This window comes from Podarcis tiliguerta (assembly GCF_965153285.1).
Source record: "Podarcis tiliguerta genome assembly, chromosome: 12".
Classification (NCBI taxonomy): domain Eukaryota; kingdom Metazoa; phylum Chordata; class Lepidosauria; order Squamata; family Lacertidae; genus Podarcis; species Podarcis tiliguerta.
Window position 1 is genome coordinate 6,824,741 of NC_139545.1, and position 21,091 is coordinate 6,845,831.

Consider the following 21,091-nt stretch of genomic DNA (forward strand, 5'->3'; position numbering starts at 1 on the left):
ACAAGTGCCCTGTCAGAGTCTGGTTTATAGTATATTTGTCACATTTTGGTTTGGAGTCAGTGTGCCTTTAACAAATCTCATCTACTGTGAACAGACGTTTGAATAATCCCCACCTGCAATGATATTGCCAATTCTTACAACAAGCACACGTCTTTAAAAACGGCTCTGTACATCCTGCAGAACAATCTCCTTGATGTAATGTTTTGAGTTAGAAAGCAGTAATCACTAAGTGATGATGTGCACCAGCCCAGAAGATAATTCAGTACAACTTTTATGGCATGCCAGCCAAGTCTTGCAGGATATGAAAAATCCCAGTCAACGCCAAGACTGTCCTATGAAAATCAGTTCAAGATGTTCAGAAATCCCATATGGGACAACACATCCTTTGCATTGCCGTGCATTGCATGAAAGCACATTATATTGGTCTGGCGAGGCTGGAAACAATAAATGAGTTATCTAGCTTGTTCACTAACAAAGCCTCTTGCATTGTCGTATCCTCCCCAAAGCCAGCTATATCATTCCATCTCCCTTTTATACTGCAGGTACATCTAGAAGCAAGCCATTTTGCCACCTAGAGCACATGCACCGCCGGTTCAGCAGCAGCTAACAAGATGCTACCACTAGGCCTACAACTTTCATCATCCCCAGCAAATCACTGCCAATAGTCAGAGATAATGGGAGCTGTATTACAACACCTGGAAGATGCCATATAGGCAACGCCTGGCCCAGTTCAAGTGATGCTCCTCTGGAGTAGTGCTGGAACACTACTGCTGGGTTTGGGGAGTGGCGTCAGCCATATGCTGATGTCAAGGACTCTATTTCTCATTATCACTGGAGCCACGGGGATGTCTCGCAGGTGTTGGATGGGGACAGTAGTGGTCTGGATAAGGGCCAATAAACTGAGGCTGATCCCAACAAGTTGGAAGAGCTGTGGGGTGGTAGTTCTTGGGTAGACAGCCTTTTCTCAATGGGGTTAGCTGTACTTTCCTGGAAGCTGCAGTATTGGAAGAGTCTAACTAGCACACAGGATGTAAAGACAATGACCATTAGCACGTAGAATCACAGAATTGTAGAGTTGGAAGTTACCCTGAGGACCATCTAGTACAACCCCATGCAACGCACAAATATGCAACTGTCCCATATGGGGACCAAACCTGCAACCTTGGCGTTATCAGCACTATGTCCTAACCAACTGAGCTGATATGCTTCCCCCCATGCAAGTTGTGGAGATCCTTATTGGAATAATGATATAATCACAGAGTTGGAAGGGGTCCCATGGATCATCTAGTCTCCACAGCAGCCAGCTGATTTCACATATTCAGGGAAGAATTCAATATCACACTAAAACAAATGTTCTATCAGTGCAAGCTTATATGCTCTTCTGATGGAACAACCTCCCCCTCCTCCTGTTCGGGGGGTGGGGGTCACATAGCAGAGGAAGGGAAGGAAGCCTTGTTGCGCAATAAGGAGTCATTGCTCGGCCTCTTGCTGGCAGAACTATTTAGTTGACCCCAACCCTCACTCTATATACCATTTTTGAACGCAAGGAAAGAATTCGTCACCTCCAGTTGGTTTTGTATATTGGTTACTGTTATAAGAATGGTTTTGTACTCATTTGTGGTTTAATAAATTAAATACAGTGGTGCCTCGCAAGACGAAAAGAATCCGTTCCGCGAGTCTCTTCGTCTTGCGGTTTTTTTCGTCTTGCGAAGCAAGCCCATTAGCGGCTTAGCGGATTAGCGCTATTAGCGATTTGGGGGCTTAGCGGATCAGCTGATAAGCGGCTTAGCGGATCAGCTGATAAGCGGCTTAGCGGCTTGGGGAAAGGGGGGGGAGGGGAAAAACCCCGCAGGAACTCGCAAGACATTTTCGTCCTGCGAAGCAAGCCCATAGGAAATTCGTTTTGCAAAGCACCTCCAAAACGGAAAACCCTTTTGTCTAGCGGGTTTTCCGTCTTGCGAGGCATTCGTCTTGTGGGGCACCACTGTAACTAAATAAATTAACAGATGTGCACTCTGAAGATAACCCCTGATCCAACTTTGTCACGCCATCCCAGGAGCCTCAGTGGCACAGATTGCATCTTTCTAGCCTCAGATCGTTCTCCAGCTGCAATCATTCATGGATACAGTAGCCTAGCCACAGTTACTCTCACCCTGGCAGCCTCCTATTTATATTATTGTAATGTACTCTCTGCAAGAGGCTTTACTGAAAGATGGTCCAGAAATGATCATTAGTGCAGGCGCCTGCCACTAAAATGTTCACTGGAGTAGCTATTAATGATCATATCTTTAAAATTCTTAATTGGCTCCGTATTTGCTTCCAGGCAGAATTTAAGGCAGGGGTTGGCAAGGTTTACCAAGCAATGGGCTGGATCACTCCCACAGAAATCATCCGTGGGCTGGACTGGCGCAGCGTGATGCCAAAAATTGCACCTGCGCACGTCCACTGCGCCGGAAATCGCTTCTGCGCATGCCCAGACACCGAAAATCGCTCCTGCGCAGAAGTGATTTTCAGCACAGATGCAATTTCTGGTATCTGGGCGTGTGCAGGCGCCATTTCCGGCACCACTCAGTGAGTCCCTGCGCTGCAGTGGGCTGGTTTAGCGCAGCGCGTGGGGGACTTGCCAAGTGGGCGGCTCAGTTTGCGGGTGGCTCATGGGCTGGCAAAACGGTCTTCGTGGGCTGCATCCGGTCCATGGGTTGCCGATGCCTGATTTAAGGTGCCAATGTTGACCTTAAACAACATGGGACCAGGGATGTGAATAAATGCCTGCCTGCAGCAGCCTCACCAGATTCTTCAGTCTGGGAGGGAAGCCCTTCTTTTACCACCACCAGAATTTCTATATTTCTATACACTGGGTGGTGATATGGGACAGCGCCATCTGAGTGGTGACACACTGGTTATGGAACATCTTCCCCAACCCACCCAGAAGTACGACTGTTTTATTTATTTATCTCATACAATTTATATACCACCTGACTGTAAAAAAAACAACCAAGCAAACCCCAACTCTGCTAATGTTGCATCTGGATGTCAGTCTGTTTCTGCAAAACATTTTCATGTGTATTACAGTTTTATCTGCTCTAATCATTGGATAGTTGTTGCCTCTTTTAAATATTATTTTAACCCACCCTGTGATCATTGGGTGAAGGGTGGCTTTAAGATGGTCTTAATAAATAAATAAAATACCATACAGAATTGCTCTCATTTGGGGAGAGCAAAAACAGATGTACATAATAATCTTCCAGATCCAGTTCCGAAGATCACATTTATTCTCCAAAGTAAATAGTACATCTGACATCTATTCAAAACCAAATTTAAGTGGCCAAGATTTGGCCTAATTCCTGATAAAGAAAAACAGGGGGGAAATGAAAATAATCATAATAACACCATTGTAAAAGCTATAATTTTCTAACTATATTCCATTTATTTGATGCAATTGTTCTCTTTCAAAAAATTTCTGTGCTATATAACTATGCATAAGCTTCCTCAAGTGTCTGTGAGTTGTCTGAAAGAAAACGTACAGAGTACATGCAATATGCCTGTTTAAACAACCACTCACCCAAACATTTTGGGCAACACTGTCCGGATGGAGTATGACTGAGATGCTGGGGACATGAAAGAATGGGGCACACTTCCTGTACGCACTGTGTCCTGCCACCCTAAAAGAAAATAGGGTCAGTTAGAGAACGCACAGCTGAAGAACGCAGTGCAGCCTGAGCCACACGTCTCTAAACACACTTTAATTAAATGCTAACGTATTGAAAACACATCCAGCAGGAAAGCTGAGATTCTCATCTATACAAACACTTCATAGGCCAAATCTTATACAATGCATTTCAGCATATTGTAACATCCACACCATATGAAGCACACAGTTTCCTAGAAAGAATCCTGGGGAATTTGCTTTGTTATGGGTGCTGGGAGGCCACCTGACACTGATACAGAAGCTGTGCACATACACTATGCAAAAGAATGAAATATCGTTATTCCCCACTTCTTTCTCCCCCCTTCTCTCTACCAGTGGCGTAGCGTGGGTTGTCAGCACCCGGGGCAAGGCAAGTAATTTGCGCCCCCCTCCCGCTGAACTGTCCCTCCCTCAGATAGTCCCTCGCTCTCTCTCCGCACCGCACGCCTGGCACCCTCCCCTCCACAGTGGGCGGCGACCCGGCGGCTCGGATCGGATTCGCACAGCCAGCACTGCAGTGAGAGAGAGTGAGTGAGCCAGGTAGGGGCAGAGAGCTGCGAGTGCGAGCGCGCCCCCCCAGATGTTGCGCCCGGTGTGGCCGGCCCCCCCCTGCACCCCCCACGCTACGCCACTGCTCTCTACCCTAATCTCACAGTGCCCCTGATAGCAGCATCCAGTGCTTTTTTCGGGGGGGGGGCAGGGGTATGTATACCCCTAAACATTTTGTGAATCTTTGTACTTTTGTCCATTTACCATATTTATTTTCCCCAACTTGAACTATAAAATGGTGATTTTCTTGAGTCAAAATGAGAGTACACCTAAACTTCTTTTTTTAGGAAAAAAAGCACTGGCAGAATCTCATACCGAATGTAACTGACCTGCTCTTATTAATTGAAAACAGAGACGTTACATGTACCTTTGTTATCCATTAAAATCTTTCTTTTCTTTTTTCATGGAGTTACAAAAGGAGTTAAATTTGGTTTCAGGTTTGAAACTGTTACTTTATTTTATTTCAAGTCGTCTTTCTATAATCTTGTGACTTCTCCCGAGGGAAAGTTGGATCCAAAAGACAGGAGAGGCAGACTGGTGCCTCCACACCAGACAATTGCTGCTCTAAATACTACCACTGTAAGGGGAAACACAGAGCTAAAAACGAAGGCAAAAATCCCCCATAAGCAGGCACTAGAAAATGAGAAAATAATACGGGAACATGAGGCCGGATTTTTGAGAAAGACTGTTTTTAAAAGAATAAAGAGCTATCCTTGGAGTTATACGGTACAACGTAGAATAAAGGTCTTGGGAATAAAATAGAGAGGGTGAAGGTCAAACTGTGAAAGAAATATTGTTTTGGCCAACCCAGCCCTTTAAATGAAATATTATCAACATGTATATAAGCACAGAGAGGCCCTGGTCAGGGAGCACAGTTCATCTGCTGGGCGTTGCGCATGTGGAAAGAGGCTGAGGAGAGGGCTGGCGCTGCAATTTGAACTTGGCTGACCACACCCCCCAGCGGCACCCGATTGGGTGCCGGTTGGTGGGAGGAGCGCCAGCCAGGGAACAGAAAGGCAGGGGGCTGAGCCCCCTGCTGTGGGCGGTGCTCAGGCTCCCGTCCACAACCACTCCCCTCTCTTTCAGGGAGGAGAGTCTTTGTCTCTACTACCAAACAGAGCTATCAGCCTAAACAATACAATCATACCTCGGGTTACCGACGCTTCAGGTTGGGTTTTTTCAGGCTACGGACGCGCTGAAACCCAGAAGTACCAGAATGGGATACTTCCAGGTTTCGGCAGTCGCACATGCGCAGAAGCGCCGAATCGCAACCAGCGTGTGCGCAGACGCGCCACTGCAGGTTGTGAACACTGTGGGTTGTGAGCATGCCTCCCGCACGGATCATGTTCACAACCCGAGTGTCCACTGTATTCTGTTTCGGTGTGGCTTTTGTTTCTCATTTCAGAAGACAATAAATGGACAGCGGCTATGAATGAATGGGCAGCAGCAACCTCCGCTGCAGCAAAACCTGTTCTGTGTCTCTCCCACAAAGGACTGCAATCAACTCATATTGAAAAAAAGAAAGAAATCTTTGCTCCAGATCGTCTCATTTAAATTTCCTGTATAGTTTATAATTTAAAGCAGCACAAGCAGCCAGCAATAAACTCTGCGCTCCTAGAGGCATGAAAGAATTATGAGTTGTCCACAGCCCCATGCATTCAGGATCTCTCTCTAAACTCTCTTGAGAGACAAGTAATATAAATGCTCTACCTCTCTAGAGCACAGAGGAGGAAGCTGTGGTGTGCGATGAGTTTACTGAGACGTTTTAATTCTAATGTTAATACCAATACCCAAAATAAAGCATTATCTTTACTGCATACGCGCACTTTAATAAGATTTTCAGACACTGCACTGTCTGAAAAGAACACAGCCTTTCTTTCCCCCCTCCAACTTGCCCCAAGGGGGGCTGCTGAAACATCCTGAATGCACACAGCTTTAGGCCTGCGCTCATAATCCTTTCAACATAGCATCCAGGGATGCAAAGTATATTGCGGTCTGAAACTGCTGCTCTGAATTATGAATCAGTCAGGAAACTCTGAAATGATTTTTTTCCACTTAGGCAGCTCAGAGAACAGATAGATCCCCCCCCCCTTTTTTTTTCTTTTTCAAGAATGTGCAGGTGCGGTTATCAGAGAACTAAACCTACAACTTTTGAAAAATGGTCCAATTGCTCGCGGGAGAAGCCTAGAAACAGGCACCATGCCCAAAAGTTTTTTTCGTGATGCATGAGTGATGAGGTTATCCAAAGGAGCAGGTAGGTCAAGCGAGAGACACCTTCAGTGGTTTAAAGCAGAAACAGTGAGTCTGTGCTCCAACACCATCTGGTGTTGGGGCAATCAACCCTTCTGGGAATTGTAGCTCTCAGCACCCTGCACAAACTACACTTCCCAAGATTCTTTGGGGAAGCCATGGCAGTTTAAAGTGGTATGATGCTACTTTAAGTGTATAGCGCATATGCGGCCTTGATCACTCAGGCCCCAGTGAGAAATTATCTGTTGCAAGTTTTTTTAAGAATGACAACAGCTAGCAAAACTAGGGAGCATGTCAACTTCAAACCTTTCTGCTTATAACATCTTTCTCCTGCCCCAATAATACCGAGGCAATATTATGAGGGTGACCCAATGTTACAAGAGAATAAGCAAAGAGGAACCTGAAGAAGAAGAAGAAGAAGAAGAAGAAGAAGAAGAAGAAGAAGAAGAAGAAGAAGAGGAGGAGTTTGGATTTGATATTCCGCTTTATCACTACCCGAAGGAGTCTCAAAGCAGCTAACATTCTCCTTTCCCTTCCTCCCCCACAACAAACACTCTGTGGGGTGAGTGAGGCTGAGAGACTTCAAAAAAGTGTGACTGGCCCAAGGTCACCCAGCAGCTGCATGTGGAGGAGCGGAGAGGCGAACCTGGTTCCCCAGATTACAAGTCCACCGCTCTTAACCACTACACCACAATGGCTCTAAAAAGCTGGATGAAAACTGGATGCACCTATAAAAAGTTTAATTCCAAAAGAGGACCGGTTTGAACCAAATGTTTCTTACCTCAGCATTTACCAAATGGTGAAAAAAAGGAAATTTTCCTCACCAGTCCAATCCAAACATATTAGTTATTCAGTTATACAGCCACTGTAGCTATAAATCTGAACTATGTTGTTATTTGTTGGTGCATACTGAATTTGAACTTAACTGTAGAGCTGAGAGCTTTTTCACACTGAAATAGAAAGTGCCTTTGCGTCTCTCTGGTGGGACTGAAGCCTTCTGTGCATGTCATGAATATGGCACAAAGGGAAGAGCAGAAATCAAATGGACAAACTCTTGCGCCAGGGCTTGCCGAGATTATTTTGATTCATCCTCCTTTCCATGTGTTATCCATTACTTGCAATGTTATTTATGCTGTTGTAGTACCTGGAAATGGTTAAGTTAAAAAAATGATACCCTCACTAACTACACTGTACCTTGCTAGCCTAATACCATCTATTTTATTTGGGAGCGGGAACTCACAATTTCGTGTGGGTGTGCTAAATCTAAAAGATGTACGACACATTACAAAATAGGAAATTGCAGCATCCAAAATGTTAAAATATGTTCTGTACGTTTTGATGTTATAAATATAAAAGTTAAACATATGAAAAAATCATGTGACAGGACACACCGCCAGGTTTCATACAAGGTTCCTTGTCTGTGTAATGTAAAATTCTTGGGACTTTAGAACCCCAAGTAATTATGGACTGGTTCCTCTTTTGGAATTAAGCTTTTATAGGTGCATCCAGCTGCAATGAATTTTTGTACTGTCCATCAGCTAGTAATTCAGATCGAAAGGAATCCACTGAATTGCAGCCATCTTCCTTCTTAACAACCGGCAAACATGCTGAAGTGTGTGGTGCCAAGGGCCAAATCAATGCTGCTGTTTGTCATCTATTCTACTTTCCAGGGGCTGTGCTTCCTGAGATCACAAAAATACACTTCAGCATGTCAGGCTTTTAGCCAAAGTACATCGTAATGATGTCAAAGAATTTCCTCTTAGCAAAGAAGCTCAATTAAACTTGCAACACAGGAATCTAATATATTCCATTCACCACTGGTAACACTTTGCACCATGTATAATCTATTATTCTTTTAATTCATTGAATTCAATAGTTTTACCAGATATTACACCAAACTATGGCTTAGGACAAAACAAGACATATATCATGGACCCCATGATTGTCACTTCCTTGTGTGCTTAAATCACTCACCCTCTTTGCACTTTGCTCCATGAATTCCTTCTGTGAAGCAACAGCCTCAAGGCATAGAACAACCACCATAACTGTGGTTTCTTGATTCAGGCATCATGCCAATCCATAGTTAGCATAAACACAGGAATGCAAACTTGACTTCAAACCATGGTTTCTGGCTTGTCAATTCAGATATTACTTAAATAGTAGTCGAAGTGTCTTATGGCGGTATGGTGTCAGAACTGAGCCCATGAGCCCTTGCTCATTTCAGCATGTGAAAAAAGACGCCAATAATTAGTTTCCTTTTTTTTGTAATTGTTAAGACAATACAAATTGCATAATTATATAAGATAGGTGGGGTTTTTGTTTTGGCTTCCTACATATGCCCACGGGTGCAGAGAATAACTTCATGTTCATAACCTTGAAATTCATGCTTACTAATGAAGAGCCTTCATGAATTAAATTAAAGAGGGGCACTCGGAATAATTGAAAATGCTTGATAGCCTCTAAACCTGTTCCACTACCAAATACACAAAAGCTTTCTATTTAATTGTTTTCAAGAGCCAAATGTCATACTGAGCTGTAATGCTAAACCACAGTTCAGTGCTATGTGAATGAGCCTCAGGACTAGGAGCTCCTGTCTCCTCCTCTGGCATTAAAAAAATGTGGTAAGTTGTAACTATGATTTAGGGAAGCGCAGGGCAACTTGCGACTTTAGGGCCACATGTAGCCCTTGCCCTAATTTAATGTGGATGGCAAGGAGGAGTGGTGGTAAACAGATGGCAGAAATAGAAAGAAAAGGTGTGCACCCACCCATCTTGCCCACTTTTGAATTCAGCCCGCAAGGGTATTTATCTTACACAAAGACTTAGTTAAATACTGAGTATAATGTGCACATTGAAATATTACTTCAACATGAAAAGTTACTAGAAGTCAACATCTAGAAATCCTTGGCCATCACTCATAATTAATAAAGCAGGGCTTCTTTTAGATAAAGAAGAGCATTTTGAATGCCAGACTGTTGGCTTTTCTAAGCACTTTTGCACTAAATTAGAACAAACTTATTCTTACTGGCACCAAGAAATCCACCTCACTGCAATACAAAATTTCCATCGTTTGTATGTTCACCTTCTCAATCAGTTGACTGTCTAAAATTATACTACAGTTTACTTTAACATTCTGAGAATATTGTGTTTTTTGAATGAATAGTGTAATTTGCGAATTTGGATGCATCAAACCAAAAACTGGGTGCAGTCATACCAAAGTCATGTTTCATTCCACCATCTTGATTCACAATGGTGCCCAACAACCCAATGGCAACAAAGTCCACTGCCCCCACCTTGGGAACCACTGTGCCAAGAATGGTGACATTATCTCGAAAGGCAGCCAAACCTATGCTGAAAAATTAGCAGAAACACGACAAACTGATGCTTTGGGCCACCCATTTGATTTAAAACTGTGCCCAGTCCACAAACAACGACAAAAGCTGCCACCCTACCTCAGGAACCCTTGTGCCAAGTCTGGCGACAATATTTGGAGAGGAGGCTCAACCTATACCAAAACCTGGGTGAAATCACGCCCATGTTGCGTTTTGGTCGGCCATCTTGATTCAAAATGGCGACTGGCAACCAAGCATTGGCAAAAAGTGCCCACCCACCCCGCATCTTGGGATCCCTTCTGCCATGTTTGGCAGTGATATCTCAAGAGATGTCCGAACATACAGAAAACGAGCAGACAGCAGAAAACCACTTTCCAAAATCAAGATTAGATTGTTAGCACTGGCCCCATGGTACACCCATCCTCCACAGTGGACTGTGAAAGTCTGAGTCTCTTTATGGTTGCTGTTCATGTGGAATTTTAAGCAGAAAAGCAGCATGTTTGTTGAGCCAACTGAGTGGCTGCAGTAGAAACATCAGAAAGTCCTGCAACCATGGTAGTTCCCAACACATGTAGCTCTGGAGCCTATTATGAACTCCAGACAAACACCCACACCTACCTCATGCACCCCATTATAAATCCTTTATTTGTATAGTTTTCTTCTTTTGCCAATATACGGCCTGCTACTTTATTACGGAGCACTTCTACTTACAAATTTTCTGAAGCATTTTCTCTAGTATGTTGTCGGTGTGCCTAGACACATGCAACACACACATACTTCCTGTTAAAGACTATTTGCATTCCACACTTATTGCTGATGCAATCTCCGGATATACAGGATTTCACACATTCCACTTCCTTCAGCATAGCTATCAAAGGGTTGCCCCAACAGGAAATCCTGCTTGTTCTTCGAAACACACAGGCATAGGAGACTGGAAATATAATACCTAGTTAAGCAGTACACATGCTTACACAGTAAATGTTTGAGAACATCTGCAGGAAACTTTGCAAAACTAGAGCATATTTGCAGAGTCTTCTCAGACCTTTTTAAACTGCACACAGTATTATGCATCACATGTATTATATAATCTCCTATGCACCCAATATCATGGCAAATGTGCAGATGATTTGTGTATTATTTACACATGATGTATTATGGATCTCATATGTCAGGGTAGCCAGTGTTGTAGTCCAGCTTTCATCATCCCCAGTCAGCATAGCCAATGCTCACCTTAACCGCAATCAAACAACCTGTCATACTGGCCAAAACCGTGTTTTGGTGGAGTCATGGGAAGGGAGACAAATATTTAAACAGAATTCACATGTAGTTGTTTACAGTAGTACTTTTGACTGCTGAAGTTCACGGTGAAAAGCTCACACCTAATTTATCTGTAGCAAAGTATCTGCGTTGTCTTGGAGGTTGTAGATTTGAATGTGAAGAATCTCCAACGCAATAGTTGAAACTAGGATTAGGTTTATTGAATAGCATATTGTTTCCCACTAAAATAATCCTGAAGCAATTTACTAGCAAGTGAAAAAATGCAGTAACAACATTACAAAAACACGTTTAAAACTGATTAACCATAAAATACAACTACAGGTAAAGGTAAAGGGACCCCTGACCATTAGGTCCAGTCGTGACCGACTCTGAGGTTGCGGCGCTCATCTCGCTCTATTGGCCGAGGGAGCCGGCGTACAGCTTCCAAGTCATGTGGCCAGCATGACTAAGCCGCTTCTGGTGAACCAGAGCAGCGCACGGAAACACCGTTTACCTTCCCACCGGAGCGGTACCTATTGATCTACTTGTACTTTGATGTGCTTTCGAACTGCTAGGTGGGCAGGAGCTGGGACTGAGCAACGGGAGCTCACCCAGTCACGGGGATTTGAACCGCCAACCTTCTGATCGGCAAGTCCTAGGCTCTGTGGTTTAACCCACAGCGCCACCACATTCCTTAAAATACAACTGGTGCTGCCCAAATACCCAGGAAAACAAAAATGTCTTTTCTTGGCACCAGGGAGTCACACAGGTAGGCCTGAGTGCAGCAGGGGTGGGGTAGAGGTGGGGGGAGCCACTACAGAAAAAAAAGAGTCTACAGCATATTATACTGTGGTTTGTCTTCCAAAATTTGACAGAGTTGCTTTTAGAGCATTACTTTTGTAATGTTATATTCTTATTTTACCATTTGTAAGTTGCTACCTTCCTTGAATGAAGGAAGGTAGAAGTTAATTACAAGAGCAGCACATCCAGGGTCCCCTTCCACAAACCAGGAATGAAGTATCATTCCTCACCCAACTCACTTAATTCTGCCACCTTAGGCAAGGCTCCACTGCCTTTCATGGCTGCATGGCTAGCAGAAGTTCAGCTAATATAGATTTTTGCCACCACAATAACTGTGGCAAAGCAGCTTCTTTTCTACTATTGTCTGTCTGAGACCACTTCAAAAACAGGCATCCAGAAAGGAATCTGGCAGGTCTTCTCACAGATTTGATTGATAACTACTGTATGGCAGAGAGCCCAGCTCAGTAATGAAGGTTGAGAATTTTGCCCAACAATTCTGGACAAATTTCCAAGCTCCAAAAATGAATTTCAAGTTCCATATCCAAATGCCGTGTCTGTGTTATAGCAGTGGCTCTTATTGTTACCCCTGCAGACCCCATTCTCCCTCTTGCAAGTTACCATTCCCTCTTCCTTCCCTCCCTTGGTTATCCTTGATCTGAGATGGTCCACCTCTTGGGGCAGCAGATATGTTTGTTGTAGTTTAGAGCTGGGGAAATGCTAGCTATGGGATGGAATGGAAGTTGTAAAACCTACCTTCTATTTCTTTTCTTCAGCTGGAGACGGGGGTGGGTGGGTGAGTGCAGCAAAGACGTCTCTCAAGGAAGGGTCAGAAGGTTGGAGCGGAGGAGATGCTCATTTCCTCAAAATGGTGAACACTCACCCAAGATAAACTAATTTCCCTCCTTTGCTCTTCAGTGTACATTCCAGGCCACAATGTTCTCAGCTGTATAAACTAGCTGAGTTTATCAGCTATCTTTACGCTAATTCTAATCCTGCAGTGCCAGCCAATCTTTTAAACAATATGAGAAGGTGTAATCTGAAATTACTTTTAAAAGTGAAGAGCAGCGTTGTGGCCAAATAGTAACCATAGCCCGCTGGTTAACAGCCCCAAATACCTTCCACCCACAATGACAAAATAATAGCTGCTGCTATGCAAAAAGCAGGTTCAGTGTTGGAGCCAAGTGCCATGTTTATTTAGATATGTGCTTCACTGCTCTTCTAAGTGGAGGCTGATGACAGATGTGTTTTTAAGGAAAAAATATTAACTCTAGAGATGTCGGCATCTGTTCTTTTTCAGCCAAGCCTTACAGAATCGCACCTCATTTTTCAGCAGCAAGGAGAGGCACATTTTTCCTACAGAGAATCTAAAAATATTGGTGTAAATTAGATACGGATGCCTGACAGTTTTATTATAATGCCACTGAGCCATTCCGCTTAGAGATCTGGGCCAATGTGCAAATATGGGTGGGTTTCATCAGGTCAATTCTAGCCTACGTGGGGGCCATGTGAATTCCCCCCACCCCCTGTGAGGTCTCTACCTGCTTGTTCATATTAGTAAGCCTGTATGGGAAACATTTTAACTTAGCCAACATCCATAATTAATCATCCCCATTTTATAGCATAATCTTTGAAGCAGCCATTCTGTCAAGCCTCCATATCTGCAACAGAATTTGCACGGATGAAGAGGAGTAAGACTAAGCTGCTAGCCATTAACTGTACTTAAGAGAGAGTTCCATTTATGCAGAGTTTCAATTTACCTTGTTCATCCATCGGGACCTCCTGTTTTTTATACCCTGCAAATCTAAATGCTTCCATGTTATTTGCTCATACTTGGACAATGGACTCAATCGAAATATGCATTGTCTTCTCCCTGCCCAACGCATAGTTGGTAGGAAGTGGATTTCACTACATTGCATATACCATCTTGCATCCATCCACCAGGGGTAAGTTGAGGATTGCACCACTAAAGTGAATTTTGAAGTGAAGCTGAAGGTCCTCTTCTGGAAAACACATTTGAGGAATTTCAGTGAGTCCAAAGAGTTTCAATAAGACTATAAAAAATTTCCAAAGGGGTTCCACACACTCTTTGATTGCCATCAGATTTTGCATATAAGGAAAATCTCTGGTAAACCACCTGAAGGATTTTGAATGGAGGATGAAGAGTTTAAAATCAAGCTAGCAGAATTTCTCACTGGAGTTTCGTCTATCCGTGCCTAGCATGATGTTTGTATTTGACTTTGGCAAGTCTTGCTGAAACTGTTCCACGCCATAATATTCTCATTAGCTCAAGAAAGTTCTTAAGTGTTCTTGTGAGTAGCTCTTTCTCTTCCTTCCTCCAAGCTGTAGTGCAAAGCTCGTGAAGTTTGATTCATTAAAAAAAAGAAGAAGCTAAACACAAAAAGCCACTAGATAGGTACAATGAAACTTTGTTAAAGTAAAACCTCTAACAGGAAATTTTGTAATGCAGAGAGTTCTCTTGAAGAGTCTTGAGTTGTTTCCAATGTATTCCACAGGCATGTTAAGGCTAAATTGAGACCTGGTGTAAACAGGTGCTACTCCAATGAAATCAGTTTTGAAACTATAGCTACTCCCCACTTCTCCGCAAAGCCAATTAGATGAATGAGGGAGAATGAGAGGTGGAGAGAAAATGCTGTCATACCTTAAGATGCCAACAAAGTGCTCAGCCTTCAGGTAGACAGTGACACCCTCCATATACTGTATCCTGCGTGCGCTGGATTTCCGACTCTTAGAAAGAAATCTTTTCCTGAAAGCAAATCCCTTAAATTATACATAATGAAGCAGCAGATGTCTAGCTATTTTTAAGCTCAGAGAAACAGTACAGTCTGAATGACAATGTCTGAAATTACCAAGACACCTGCCAACAAGCTCCACTGACTATTAAAAGGATTATACATTTAACCAATGGGGGCCCATGAGAGCCTGTGGTGAGTGCAGAAGGATGCTCCACTGAGGCTTTCAGTAGACCTAGAGAAACTCTACCAGCAGCATAGTGCTATATGATCAGCTTGAAACTAGTTATCACATGAGTAACATACACCTGTGAACCAGATTTATAACCTTGCAATTTCAGCACTTCAGATCAGTTCCTTTCTCAAATCATCTGGCCTGCCCTTTCAAACACTGCATTTCTAAAGTAGCAACGGTATCTCTCAGAACTAAACAAAGTGGGACAGTAGCTTATGAAAGGAGGGACATGGGTGGCGCTGTGGTCTAAACCACAGAGCCCAGGGCTTGCCGATCAGAAGGTCGACAGTTCGAATCCCTGCAATGGGGTGAGCTCCCATTGCCCAGTCCCTGCTCCTGCCAACCTAGCGGTTCAAAAGCACGTCAAAGTGCAAGTAGATAAATAGGTACCACTCCGGCGGGAAGGTAAACGGCGTTTCCGTGTGCTGCTCTGGTTCGGCAGAAGCAGCTTAGTCATGCTGGCCACATGACCCGGAAGCTGTCTGCGTACAAACACCAGCTCCCTTGGCCAGTAAAGCGAGATGAGTGCCGCAACCCCAGAGTTGTTCATGACTGGACTTAACAGTCAGGGGTCCCTTTACCTTTTACCCTATTCCAAGGAAGACTATTTGTTCTTCTAGTCCTGTGTTGTCTCATTTGACTCTCAGTGGTTTCAGGCTGTTCACGTTACCTGCTCCCGGACTATTTTAACTCCAAAGCAGGTTCTCCACCACACTCTCCCCGAAAGCTTCTATTGAATGAGAATGTGCAAATGATTTTGCAATCAAATAGTGCCTTCTGCTCACTGTACAAAAATTACATGTTATATTACAAGGTAATGTATTTTCCGTCTGTTTGGCTAGTAAAAGAAGCAGCTATACCAAATGAATTTGCTCACTTGTTTCTGAGTACAATGAGCTACTGCAAATGACTGCATCTGCATTATTGCAAATAAAGATTTCTGTACAGCATAAATCTACCATTTTAAATGGAGGTTTCAAATGAAATAGTTTCAGGTTATTATGTTGATGAGGACTATACTTTAAAAAAAAGCCCAGCACAGGAAATGATGTTCCATGGGAAATTTTAAGACATTAGCTATTCCAGTATTAAACGTACTTTTCCATTCTCAGGCTGGCTCTTTGCCCAATTTCACAAGGTCTTCAAAAGAGGAGAGAAGGATAAGGTGTGAAACATCAGGGAGGGATTTCTCTCATTCCCTAAAACATGGCAGGAAAGAACTAAGGGACGCATGGAACAGATGCTGAATGGATGGTTTTGGAAGAGCTTGAAAACAGTCCCCACTGAAGGTGAGCTGGCCACATTCCCGTTTTATCAAAGGTCCAGGGACAAAACAAGAGTTTAAATCACTTGGCTCTTCTTCGTTAGGACCGAGATTTAGGAAACCTGCAAATGTATACTTCTTCTTCTTCTTTCTCTCGCTTCATCCACAGAAAAATACCTCGGAGGCTTCCGGTTTGAAGATTCCTTATCTTTATTTTTCTTTGTTCTTTCTTCCAAGGTGGATTATCATATTCGTAGGAAAAGGTTTTAATTATGGGCACACGTCAAAGCCATCCTTCACTCTATTTAGAGAACGCACCACTTTCGCCACCATTTAATTTATAGATACTGAATGCCAGCGGACTTCATTTAAACTTTCTGCATGCCGGGTCAGTGACTTGCCAATGCCTTGTGCTGAGACTTGAGGCGCAAACATGTGGAGGCACTCTTCAAAAACTCTGTTCTAGGCATGTCAGAAGAACCAATATATAAATAGCTTGTCAATTTTACCTGAAAGAGGAAGATATATGCAGCAGGCAACTTATATCCAGGTTGATTGCCCTGAATTTCAGTGGCTTCTCAACTATGTTCTAGAGAACCCTGGAAGGTTATCAGGGATCATGGTAGACAAGCATCCCTGAAAGACAAACTTTCCTCTCAGCTTTCCCTTGCGGTGCACAACTTTATGAAGATGCACTGAGTTTATGCAGGGCAACGAGGCAACAAAATTAGGCTTGGCCAAGTCTGACCATATGAAGTGCCCATGGTCCTTAGAACATACTCCAGAACCTTCTGCAATGCTCTGGGATTCCTGGCATGAAAGTGTTTCCTAAAAGCTGAAGATCTGAAAAGCAAAAGTGCAATATGACCCATGCAATTCAGTATCAGGAGAAGTTCCAACCAGGTTTTCCCAGACATGCAAAACTACATGCACTGTTGAAATCGCTAAATTGTCCAGGGGTGGAATATTTGGAGCAGAAGTGGAACGAGGATATTGATAGAAGGACAGGAAGAGAGGCTGGTGTTTAATGTAATTAAATTAAGTCTTAAAGGACTTTCTCCGTTCATTAAAGGCTGAATCTACAGCCAAAGATAAGTGACTCTTAGTCCTGGGCCTTCACTCAGAAAAATCTACTTTTCTGCTTTTTAAAAAGCTGAATATCTAGCCCAAACAAAAACTCTGTGCAACTCTGCAAAATGTCATGCCCTGAACATTTGTTGGTCTATTGTTTTATTGATCCTATTAATTTTGTTCTCATGGGATGTCAGAAACGGAAAAGTCCAAAGAGTGGCAACTTCAAACATTTATTTTTATGAGTGCTATCTTATTCTCAATAAGGGAGCATTTTAAGATTGTCATTCTAAAATTGAAAATATGAAATAAGAGGAACCAGGTCAGGATAAAGTTATGAGTAGGTAGAAGAAAATGAGGAACAAATCAGAGAACCCAGGTAAGAAATTTTAAAGGAATGTGAAGTGACATTAATTTGTGAGGGGAAATTAAGAGAACCCACAACGACCTGTCAATTAAAACTCAAGCCCGAAATATTTGCTTTGACTAAGTTGTCCACTGGACCATAAAGAAGGCTGATCGCCGTAGAATTGATGCTTTTGAATTATGGTGCTGGAGGAGACTCTTGAGAGCCCCATGGACTGCAAGAAGATCAAACCTCTCCATTCTTAAGGAAATCAGCCCTGAGTGCTCACTGGAAGGACAGATCCTGAAGCTGAGACTCCAATACTTTGGCCACCTCATGAGAAGAGAAGACTCCCTGGAAAAGACCCTGATGCTGGGAAAGATGGAGGGCACAAGGACAAGGGGACGACAGAGGACGAGATGGTTGGACCGTGTTCTCGAAGCTACAAACATGAGTTTGACCAAACTGGGGGAGGCAGTGGAAGACAGGAGTGTCTGGCGTGCCCTGTTCCATGGGGTCACGAAGAGTCGGACACGACTAAACGACTCAACAACAACAACAACAAGTTGTCCACAGGGTCACAATGAAGCTTTATAATGTTTTATAATGCCATGCTAGTATATGGGTGGTACAACCTTTGCTAGCACAGCATGTCTTACCCTTGTCACATTTTTACAGAAACATTATGCTTTTAAGAGGTGACCTTCTTCCCATCACTGCATCTTTCCTGGTATAGTTTCAGCATGATGTCATGGGGCTGGCCTCGGAGTCCCGTTCATGTGCGCGTGTGTGTTTGCATTCCTGCACTACTTTCCATCATGCTTAGGATGAGGTAGTCCTGGCACCTCTGCAGCGTTTGAGAGCCAGCACGGTGCTGTTAATAGAGCGAAGGGCTTGGGTGAGGTAGATGGGGGTGGAAATCTCTGGTTAGCCATAACACTCACGGGGTCACCTTGGGCCAGCCACTCTCTCTCAAACTAGCCCTACTTCGCAAGGGTTTTGCAGCCAGGAAGTGGTGGTGGGAGGGAATTGTGTGCGTACGTCTGGCTGAGCTCTTGGAAAACTGGCAGGATAAAAAAAGGGACAGACGTAAACCTCCAAGAGAGAATGAACTGCGCCCGCAAGCCATGAACAAAGCTCAATGACATGGACACCATGCTGGAGGTGATGTCACAGCCATACATCTGCAGTTATCCCAGGAGAGCTGGAAACACACTGTTATAAGTTGCAGTGAGTGCACGTGACATTAGTCAGCAGCCTAGTCTTTCCTCCTCAGCCTTTTGAATGCTGTTAAATGGCAAAGTGAGATTCGCTCGCTCCTTTAAAGTTTGTGTTTTTCAAACCATCGCTGAAATGTAGCAGCAGTAAAAACTCGCAGCCCTGCGAGTGACGGAGGGGAAAGCGGCTCACTAACATTCCAGCAGCATCTAAGCTCCTTTTGTTTTGCCTTTAACAAGGCCCTGGAAAGAAATAAGGACAAAGCCCATAAAATCCTTTCGGGTATATTTTTTTCATTACACGAGTAATGAAATTGTTAAGCATGAACAGCAACAACGACAACAACAAAAAGGGAAAGGGCCGAATTGGGGACTCATGCACAACAATTACAAAACAATAGTGTAACGGGAGAAAGTGTCTGGCTATTTAATATAGGTGCACTGGGATCCTTTTAAGGCAATAAAATGCAAAATCCCCCTCCTTTTTCTGTTTTCTTCTGAACTCGCGCTGAATTTAAGCAAGGAACAACAGATGATTCAAAGGCTAATCACTCACTTGGCGATAAAATTTGTATTAATTTTTGCTCAGCATCAGAAAGATGACATGTATACATTAAAGCTTCACATTCTTCAAATGATGCAAAATACGTGGAATGAAATAGCAATAAGTTAGATCAGCTTTTACTGGGCTGGTCAGTGGTTTTCAGGGCACCCCACGACAGCATATTGGGCTACCAGTTTTTACAATTTTTTAGCTTGGAAGGGTCTTTGTTTCATTCTCATTTCATTCCTTAGCCATTTCCCAGTAACATCATTTTGCCACAGTTAAAATAATGCCCTCTATTCCCTTGAGAACCAGGTAGTTTCACATGAAAGCCACTAGGTGGTGCCAAAAAACATGGTTATATATAGACCATGCCTGTTTATTAGCCTTGATTCTTATACAGTACGAATATTGTATGCTTTTTGCAAACAGGAAACAGATAGGTAAAACAATTTGCGGGGGGGGGGGGGAATCTATCCTCTTGATATACCTATATCCTCTAGGTAGCATATCCTCTACATATAATTATTTGGTTAACACGATATCAGGTTTAAATCATCATAATTACTGCCACCATCCATTTATTAATTGTCTCAAGGCAATGTACAATAAACACAGTTAGAAACATTTTAAAAAATCAGGTACATTTAAAACAAAACTAAAGCAATACAAAATGGAAGCTCCTGGCAAAGATCCATTTATCCTGCTGGGAGAGCCTGTTGCTGTTTCCAAAAAGTGCAGATAGTGTGTTCCTGTCGTATCTCAACAGAAATACTGTTCCAGAGAACAGGGGCAGCCACACTGAAAGCCCTGCTCTGGGTTTCTGTGGAGAAGGTATCTGAGACCATTGGGAACTCTCCTCAAGACTGCAGTGATCTACTGGGTGTACAAGGCATTAACTCTCCCAAGGAATTTCGCCCTGAGCTGCGCAGAGCCTTACATCTAGGCAACAGCAAGAATATACAGTGGTGCCTTGGTTTAAGAACAGCTTAGTTTATGAACTTGGATTAAGAATGCTGCAAACCCGGAAGTAGGTGTTTTGGTTTGTGAACTTTGCCTTGGAAGCAGAACATGTTCCGCTTCCTGTTGAGTGTGTTCCATTTGTAAATTGAGTCCCCCGCTGCTATGGGACAGCACACCTTGCTTTAAGAACGCTTTGGTTTAAGAACAGATTTCCGGAACGGATTAAGTTCGTAAACCAAGGCACTACTGTATATAAAGGTAAAGGTACCCCTGCCCGTACGGGCCAGTCTTGACAGACTCTAGGGTTGTGCGCCCATCTCACTCAAAGAAGCCGAGGGCCAGCGCTGTCCGGAGACACTTCCGGGTCACGTGGCCAGCGTGACATCGCTGCTCTGGCGAGCCAGAGCCGCACACGGAAACGCCGTTTACCTTCCCGCTAGTAAGCGGTCCCTATTTATCTACTTGCACCCGAGAGTGCTTTCGAACTGCTAGGTTGGCAGGCGCTGGGACCGAACAGCAGGAGCGCACCCCGCCGCAGGGATTCGAACCGCCGACCTTACGATTGGCAAGCCCTAGGCACTGAGGCTTTAACCCACAGCGCCACCCGCGTCCCCAACTACTGTATATAGGAACAAATTAGTGTCAGTTCATTCAACTGGTAGCTAGGTTTATAGGACATTAAATGATAACTACCTTTAAGATGGCAAAGGTCATTATTTGTTTACAATCCAACAGCAATGGAGCAATGCTTTCCTCATTCCAAACCCAGTGATAACTGTTGCCATAATAGTGACTCTACCCAGTGTGTGTCTCTCGGAGCTGAAA

General features: G+C 43.6%; 1 protein-coding gene across 1 annotated transcript in view; it reads right to left on the reverse strand.

Moving 5' to 3' along the window:
• Positions 1 to 21,091, reverse strand: part of BMPER (BMP binding endothelial regulator) — a 165,528-nt gene that overhangs the window by 79,131 nt on the left and 65,306 nt on the right. Inside the window, exon 7 of the mRNA XM_083407062.1 lies at positions 3,563 to 3,662. Coding sequence (XP_083263188.1) covers positions 3,563 to 3,662 — 100 coding nt within the window. The remainder of the gene's footprint in view (positions 1 to 3,562; positions 3,663 to 21,091) is intronic.